General features: G+C 44.0%; 1 protein-coding gene across 1 annotated transcript in view; it reads right to left on the minus strand.

Annotated features, from left to right (window-relative positions):
* LOC107186283 overlaps window positions 1-4,986 on the minus strand; it is a 48,597-nt gene extending 43,611 nt beyond the window's left edge. Inside the window, exon 1 of the mRNA XM_015574115.1 lies at window positions 3,823-4,986. Coding sequence (XP_015429601.1) covers window positions 3,823-4,908 — 1,086 coding nt within the window. The 5' untranslated portion in view covers window positions 4,909-4,986. The remainder of the gene's footprint in view (window positions 1-3,822) is intronic.
* Between the last annotated feature and the right edge of the window lie 4,587 nt (window positions 4,987-9,573).

Genomic DNA, 9,573 nt, shown 5'->3' on the forward strand with positions numbered 1-9,573 from the left:
CCAATTTGTGAATTTCAGTGCCGAAGCATTTGATTGGTGCGTAACTTTGGGTATTCGAATTAAAATTTGTTTCATCATTTTTGTGGACTTAGTCACTTTTTATTAGAGGATGTCGCTGATCGCTAGACGGTCCCTATGTTGCGTTGGACAAGTTCTTGAATAATAATAGTTAAACATGATACTTTTCATACATGTTTGGAACGTTCAATTGTCACAGATATGAAGTACTCTAATATTGGTACATACTGTACCTAATACATACATTAGTACATATTATACGTTATTAATATAAACGTTTAAGAAAAATAGCAATGAAACCCAATGCGAGTGGTCGGAGGCTCCTCGGTACTAACAAGGAGAGAGTCCCTGGTGTAACGCTGACTTTTCAATGACGTTCGGCACGGTGACACAGCTTGGAATTCTGAAGCCAATGATATTTGTTTCATCCATATATGGCCATCAGTGTATGAAACGTTTAATGTTCAATGCCGAGGAGCCTTCCAACACTCACCGAGGATTTACTGTATCAGTCGCCATTGCGAAAAATTTCGAAATTTTCGATCAAACAGATCTAGCAGTAGTATAATCTCAGCCGATCACATTTCGTGGTCCATCTAATATACCTAAACCCACTGTTCCCAGTTTCTAAATCGTTTCCCTAGGAACGATCTCTTTGCGCCCACGAATATCGTCTGCATTTCGATTTCGAGACGAAAAAAAAGAACGAAAAAAAAAAGTCTTTCCACGTCGTAGAGCACAGGACGTTTCGCGAAAGGGAAGCTGTAAATCGTCGGTTAATCGTAACCAATCAAAGATCCGTTTCTTCATTTCCGCGATGATCCGTGTAGCAGATCGAACCGTTCCGTGAAGGTATGGATTACCATACACACGCGGTGCCCCTCTCTCTTTCTTGGCCCGGTCAGACAACTTATTATCGGTTATTTATCACGGCCAGGCCCGTGACTGAAATTTTTCTGCCGTGAACCACCGTTCCGTTCGGGGATATCCGACGTGTTCCGTTTGTGAACTGGGGAGCGCCACACGAGAGTGGCGTGAGAAATGGAGGAGACGCCTTATACACACACACACACACATACACATAGAGAGAGATCGAAGGCCGCGGCGGTTACGTCGGAACCCAGTGGCCAGAGAAACCGCCGCGAGCTTGATAAAGCTGCGAGATCTGGGTCGAAAACGAGCGAGCTGGTTCGCCCCGGGACGAGGGGACGACTGGGAACGAGCCCGAGAAAAAAACTGATCCGCTGGAATTTCTTTCGTATCGAGGCTTAGAATGACAAAAAAGAAGGGATCGTTTGGTGTACAGACACATTTTCCAACTTTGGATCAACGAAACCTGGTGTACTAATTTTGTTTTAAGGTATCCACGTGATTGAGGAAATACTGAATCATACAGGGTGTTCGCGATAATTTGTACCATCGTTTCTTTTCGTAAACGGTAAACGTTAGAAAAAAACCGGACAGGAGGTAGTTGTAGTATATTTTCCTAGTAATATGATAGCGTGTTTAAAGTTCTTGTATTTTTAATATTTTGCTAGGAACAGAGGTGATCTTAATTTTTTTTAATGGAATGCTACATATTTTGGTACATCATATGAAAACTGGCATTAAGGCGAGTTCAACCATGTAGTATACTATGATCTTCAGGGTAATTGTACTAAAGTACTAAAACTACATTTCGTGTTCAATGTGACTTTCATTAGCACCGAATGCATTTCTGAGAATTTATAGTTAAATACTATTAAAATATTTTTACTAAAATAATTAGCTAAATTCAAGAAAATCCGCTAAACTGCACCATTACCTAATATTCTCTTGAATATATGCAGCTTAATTTTGAATTGATAAATTGATAAGATTTTCATATATTATAAATATCCATACATTTTTAACAATATTTGTCACGTATCGATATTTAACGAAAAAATATATGTCGATATTGGAACCAAGATCGCAGAACTCTAGTGGCAAGTCGATCGAAGTGCTCCCGTTGCTCTCTCGCAGCTTTCCTTTTTTCCTTTTCAACCGCTGGCCATCGGCCGTCGACGGCAACAGCTACCTACGTATCCGTGTAATTAGACGTAATTAAGCGGCCACCTTATCCGAGCGGGGGGACGTCTTTTACCGTTTCCTCCTTCTCCCGTCGTTCGTCGCCTCCTCCTCCATCGGCCAGGGTTCCACGAGATTCATTTTACTAGCAGTCGTGCCTGAGATTTCTCGCGGCTTTTCTACTCGCTCTCCGCCAGATAAATTTCCGACCCGTAACCCCGCCGCCGTTTTCAGTGGACCGACCGCCAACCCGCGTGAATCCGGTGAGAAATCGTCCCTGCGGTCTCCCGACAGACCCCACGCTGGATGGGGGCGAAGAGACCCCTCGAGTACCCGTTTTCGGATACGTGTACACCGATATTTCTTTCGTTTATGAGTTCGCTCGTGGATTTAATTGATCGACCAATGATATATACTATTTACGGGGAACGTTAACGGCAGGGGTTCAGAATCAAAATTTAAGCAGCTCGTTAAGCTTACGAAAAATGTTGAAACTTGTAAATTTTATTTCCATCGTGTTCTCAAAATCTTCATGAAAGTCAACGGTTTTAGGGAATTATTGTTTTTGCATTTTTTTTTACCGAGACTGCATGGAACAAATGTTCCACGGTTAATGATAAGTTGACGTCAGTTCTTTTGGAAGTAAGGAGAAATTTGGTTTTCGACCGTTCGAATTGTTAAATTGTGATTTTGGATCGGTGATGGTCGTATAACGCAAATTCAAAGTGGAATAATCGAGTCTGCAGTCAGCCGAAATAGGCTCCGAGGCGAGTCGTGTATGGTCGGTCGGTGAAATTTTTGTCGGGAGGTTTCTGGATTTAAAAAAGGATCGCGAATTCGGATGAAACTCACAGGACAGAGATGCGAGCACTGTCCATGTTTAGACGTGGTCGGGGAGTATATTCGGCGCGTCGTCGGACAAATGTGCGAACTCAATATGAAGTATTTTTAGCGCGCTGCTCCGTTCGGATACGTGTTCGGTTAGCGAGCAACGGGGGTTCGTGATTTCGATTTATTCGATCTCAAAGAATATTCGATTCTGTACGTAAATGATTTTGTTCGATCTGAAGACGTTCACCCTGTTGTATTTTTTTTTTAAACAAACAACAGTGGACTTATCGCGGGACAGAAAGATTGAAATAATAGATTCGATTCGAAATCAGTTCTGAAACGTAAAGTTTCTTTGATTCGGGGTAATTTGATCAATGAACCTTCAGAACCGAAATCCTCGACGTTTGTTTGCCTCGATTATAAAACACGTTAACAGTTCATAGTCTCGACCCAAGTCTAAAACATCGATTACATCTGAATCCCACTTATTCTTTCAAGAAAAAGACAATTACAGTAAATCATCGATGAGTGTTCGAAGGGTCTTCGGTACTCAGTATTCAGGCGTCATCCCCACCACTGGGAGGTTCCCAGTAGCGATGACGTTTGTACACACAGTGCCGAGAAGCCTTCGATGATTCACTGTATATCCTGTTACGTACATGATATTTCCCAAATTCAAAATATGTATATAATTCATGAAACCCACAGGGCACTTCCCGTTCGAACATACCAAATACAAAGAAAACCACCAGTGCCAATTCCCAGGGAATCGAACATTCGCAATTCAACGGAACACCGGTCGTTCATCCCCGCAAAACTGCGGCCTCCTCGGATTGGATTCGAGGCAAACGGCAACGACCGTGCGCGCGAAAATCCCTATAATCCCCACTCCAAAAACAAATACAGGTATACACATAGACTCACCTTGTTGTGCGGCGGTTGTGTGGGCACGTACAGCGGAGGATCCAATCCAGGGCTCGTCACTGCATGACGACCGATAATCCTGTCCGCGGGTTTCGCGTCGTATCCTTCCGGCTGACCGATGTGGAAGCCCTTGCTCTTCACCCAGAAACGAAATTTACTGTTCTCCGCACTGTTCACTTCCTCGCCCCTCAATGTTCTCAATATACGCGCATACTTTTTGATCGTGATCGTTTTAGTTTTCGCCAGATCCCCGTAAGTTTTAATCACCCACGGTTGGTAAGCGTTGAACATACCGTCGTTCTGGAATTTTTTTGGCAGCACGACATTATCCGTCGGGCCCTTTTGCATCCCGTAATCGGCGGTCCCATTAACACCCGCCGAACCGATACCCGGGAACGGGATTGGTACGCCGGTCTTCGGATCGATCGTTGCCCCAGTCGTGTTCCCTTTCCCTCCAGGCACGTAACCCGTATTCAAACCTGAACCAGCCGAGCTCAACGATCCACCGGTCATGTTCGAGATGTCCAGGTACGAAACTGACGAACTTTTCCCGAGATTGGTCGCGTTACCCACGAAAGTCGCCATGGATGTGGACATGTAGGGTATAGGGGTAGGCATACCTAATCCACCAGGACACAAACCAGTTGTTGGACTAGGTGCCATGCTCAAGCCAGGTACAGAAGCGTATGTAGACATGTCGGACATGTTCGATTGGGTCGCCCATGTTGTGGACATCACACCGTTGCTAGATGTACCATCCACCGTCGATGTAGCCGATGATTTTGCCTGTCCATTTGCCCTGGACACCGATCCACCGCGACCTTTCGACGACGGACTCGTCGCTTCGGGTGACGAACCGCTAGAACCCTTCGTCCCGCTAGTGGACGTTCCACGGGACTTCTTAGTCGGTGGCTCGTCCCGCGAGCCGTTCATCGAGTTCAGATTACCATGGGACGGGCTGTTATTGTTCTCGGACCTCGAACGTTTCCCAGACCCAGTAGACGCTGACACGGACTGATGGCTCGAAGGGGTCGGCGAATTGTTCACCGGCACTCTACGACGTAGTCCCATTGTCGCGCTGGCCATTATCACTCGCGGCTATATTTAAGACCCAAACACCACCGCCAGATGGTTTTTCCTTGATTTCCTTTTTTTCTTTTCACGCGCACTGTTCACCGATAGGCGGCAACGATCGCATCGTCGTCGTTCACTGGGATCCGTCCACCATCAGCGTTATCCTCTATGGACGCACGCGCGCACATACACAAACACACGTTTAGAGGGGACAGATCTCACTAGTAGACACTTTTCGAACCACAGAGACACTGTTTACGGATGAATTCCGTTTTATCTGCACGGTTTGACCCAGGTATCGTTGGGCCTTCACCTCGTTGTCCTCTATGAATTATGGAATTAACAGCGTCTGGAGCAGTCTGCAACAACAAAAAATATTCGGTTGGGGGGGGGGGGAGAATGCGACAAGTGGGATTAGCTATGCGCGATTGAGCGGCGGAAACGTTTAAACGAGGGCGCCAACGCTAATGGACCAGCGGCCAAGTAGGTGGAAACTTTGGTGGTGTAGGAAAGGGGAGAGGGGCGTCTTTGGATAATACGTGGGGAAAATTCACCTACGAAATTGATTTCTCTCCTGCTAGGGCTGTCGCGCGGACCGACACGACGGCTTTCTCCGCAGCGCGAAAATTCTTTCCGCGTGAAATAACGCTGGAGAGCTCGGGACACAACGTGTAACGACGATCTCCGAAAGAAATTCCCTCAAGAGAGACTGGTGCTGCGGATGGGAGTGGGAATGTTCCTGAAGATAGCTGGAATTTTTTACCCGATCTGGAGAGACGTGATCGTGACGTTTGAACACTAAAACTACCAACGATAAACGTATGTATGTATAGCCACCTTTATTCGGATCGAAAAAAAAACACTAACTTTTCAGAATATACAAATTTATAAATTAACTCACTCCTTCACTTACACTGCGATACTATAGGATCAGAGTTCATGATTGATGGAACACTAACTCATTATTCTGTTTCAGCACATTACTTTTATTAAATCTGTGTAGAATCGTACTTTTCTTTTTTTTTTTAATTATCAGACCTGGCTCCGTAGTTGCACGGTAGTGCACGTGTTACAGTAAAAGTTCTGGAAGATCTGAGAAAATGCATTGTCGTGACGGTTTAATCATCGTTGTAAGAGTGTATCAACCAGTTATTTTCACTGCTTCAGTGATCCTAGTGTTAACTGAAAAATACAATAGAAGTTTCTGGACCTGTTAAGTAGATGGACGCGTCGAAGTTATAACCTAGGGTCACTTCTAACCCGTCCTAAAATCTCACATAGATAAACATTTTATCAAATTAGTTCTAGCCTGCGTTTTAGCGTACGGTTTAAAATCTGGGTCTCGGAGGACCCACGTTCATCGTCCGAGGGTTAAGTAAAATTTATTATCCTCGAAGTAAAATTATATAGTAACGAAATAATATAAAAGCTAAGCAGTCTGGTTTTCCGTTCGATCGATGCAAATTAAAAATTAAATTCGAATGAATCACGATTTGAAGAATTTCAACATTTTTTAAGACGTCGCTGCTTTGCGATTGAACATATTCTGTTACTGAAAACGCGTCGGATGATCGCGTGGCGCGAAAAGGGAGGGATGGAGGGTTGTAATCGCGGGCCGGTCGTTTACCCTCGACCACAGCTACAAATTTCCCCGTGTCGGTTGACTATTGGAGACCGTACATGCGCGCGCTGCTAATGGATTTTGCGTAAGACAGGTGTTAGAACGGCGGCAGCGACATAGATGGCGTCTAATTAGACACGAGCGCGATCTCGGACGGCGGCGAATTAGGAAACTGGTTGTTTAACCAGCCACGGACTTTCTTCGGGTGTGCTCCACCGCCATTTTGAAGTATCGCCACTGGAAAATAGCAGTTCGGAACCATTTGAAGTTTTACACTCTCCCTCTGGTCGTTCAACACCGTCATTTTCGAAAAAAGAAACACGTCCTTTCACGATGCAGAAAAACTTTCGACGATACGACGAAATCCTTAGAAATTATGCAAAAATTTTAGAGTTCCCAAGACATGAATCTAAGTCACGAGGAAATCTTTCTTTCGTATCATTTATCAATCGTATAATCGAAAGATTCTCGAAGTTTGAATTCGAGGTTTAAGATTCTGGATTCTAGAAATTCAGCGTTATTACGGGCAGGCTCTTTAACTTTGTGTTCCGTGATGGCGTTAAACGAATTTTTTGTAACGATGGTGTAGTGTACAGGGAAAGAAAGAAAAAAGCATCGAATGTGCTGGAACACGAAAAATGGAGAACTGAACTTTCGACGTCCCCCTCGGAGAGGATCTCCCCGTCGGTGGACTCCCTACGCCGTTACGCCCCATGATTCCCGGCCCTATCTGAGATCAAACTAACCCCCGGCTGTTATGATCGAGACACGAGGGAGAAGACCCCCCCTTCTGATCGAGGAATGGGATGGTTGAACACGTCGGACGCGTTCGTCGGATCAGAGTCGAATTTTGCGACGCACGTGCTTAATAACTTTTCGGGGGTTGGAGAGTTTAGTACGCCGTAGAGACCATGCCAGTGAAATATTCGAATCGTCGAATATATCGGGAAATATTTGAATCGTCAAAGGTATCACAAAATATTCGAATCGACGGTAGTTCTCATCGATTGGTCAATTGCTTTTCAAAAGAAAACACCGTTTGTTATAAGTTACGAAACGTGGAAAATTCGAAATAACAAAATCAATCTACTTATTCTGAATATCACCGGATTTTTCACGTTGAACATTCCATTAATCGATCCGTTTCGAGATTATAGTCTGGCACCTTTCGGAAAAGTCGACTCTCCATTTTCATCGTCATCGCGCTCGATACGACAACCGCAACGAACGAGAGATACGGGGAGATAACCTGCGTCAGATAATCGCGAAGTATACCCAAGAGCGAATGCTAATTCAATAAGGCCAATCGAACTATCCGCGGGCAGCCGATAGCCCGGATCGTGTAATGAACTCGCCCGCGACGTATCCACACAGCTCCTTCAGATAAGAGAAACGGAGCTATGGGGACGTATATCGGGACACACACGCGTCCCCTTTCACTGTTACGTGATCCCACTGTCCGTCTTAGTACGCTAAAAAAATTCATGTAAAAAAATAAATCAAAATTTTATTTTTTGATAAACTTGTTTTTCTTGTAACGATGGAACACGACGAACAATTGCCGATCGAATTCGAGAAATAAGGACAAATATCACTGAAACAGTATATGTATAGACTAATGATTTCCTTGGAAAATTATCCATTTATAGTATTAATAAGGGAAGTGTTAGTGTATCTGTTGTGGTTGTATAAAAAGTATGGAGGAATGTGAGCACAAGGAATTGTAAGTCAGACCCATTTCTCTGCCGAAGAAGCCGAACTGAAGGAACTTACTTATGAGTATACCTAATGAATTCGAATAGAAGATTGAGTCAATGTGTAGAAAATACTTATCAACCCCATATGTGGCGATCTTTAAACTTGTCTACGGTTCAAACGAATGCCTTCGATAAATCGGGTCCGAATAGAAAATATCTCAACGATTCTGAAGTTTAATATTAAATCGAAAAGATTTTTACCTTTTTTTTTCATATGAAATTTCGTCATCGAATAATCGTCTCGGGCTATATCCCATTCGAGCATGGGAAAGGTCGTCGAGAAACGAGCACGGGAGACGGGATACAGAGGTCGTAACCGGGGGACGATTTTCGAAGATCGTTTCGCCACGGAGTCCCGTGCCAGTTACGAAGGATTAGAATATCAAGGGAACGATAACGAAGCAAGTCCAAGAAGGGAACCGCTGGAATGGGGCCGATAGCCTCGACGGTAATATAACCGCACGCTCCTTTAGGTGGCAGAAACGAGGTCTTTAGCGCGACGGCTTAAGACGCCCGCGCCCCGCGGTTTACTGTAAATCATCCTCCGCGTCATTAACAAAGATTGCGCACGCGCGACAAAGAATAAAAATTGCAATCGACATTTTCTTTCCATTCGTACGATTTTTAGTTACCTATGAACATTTACACCATGGAAGGCAGTGTATTCAACAGTGACATACATAGGTAGAAAACTGTTTAATGCACACAGATCAAAAACGTAAATACAGTCTTAAAAAAAAATTGAGGCTCTGGAAAATACATGTTGAGTTATTGTTCTCCTTGGGTCTGTATGACTCGAAATGAAGATCATATTTCGATAGGTATTATAGGTTTTCAAATATTTAGTTTTAGTATCTAAAACACTGGAATTGTACGTCTTCCTTTAATGCATTCCCCATTTCTTCAGGATAAATCATTTCGAAGTTCGAAATAATTCTCTTCGAAGGGATACAAACGTAATAATAAGCAAGGAGAACAGTAAGGTAAAAGGCCAAGAATAGATGTGAACGAAATAACTCCGTTGTATCGAGAAATCTAGAAAATTACCCCAGAAGGGGAGCATTGTTTACACACGTTAATAGGAACGGGGAAGGGTCTATTCTTTGCATCCAAAATTCCTTTCTAATCATCGACGCGAAGTTGGAGGGAACAATAGCGGGACTGGCCACGGAAAGAGAGGCCTTGGTACACGATACTCCAGAGATAATCAGATACTTCTAATCAACGGTCTGCCTCGTGAAAAACTAGATCTCTGAAATTACCCCGCGCATGCCGCGGAATTTAGATGTCGCGTAAGAA

Source organism: Dufourea novaeangliae, unplaced genomic scaffold, assembly GCF_001272555.1.
Source record: "Dufourea novaeangliae isolate 0120121106 unplaced genomic scaffold, ASM127255v1 scaffold64, whole genome shotgun sequence".
NCBI classification, from domain to species: Eukaryota; Metazoa; Arthropoda; class Insecta; order Hymenoptera; family Halictidae; genus Dufourea; species Dufourea novaeangliae.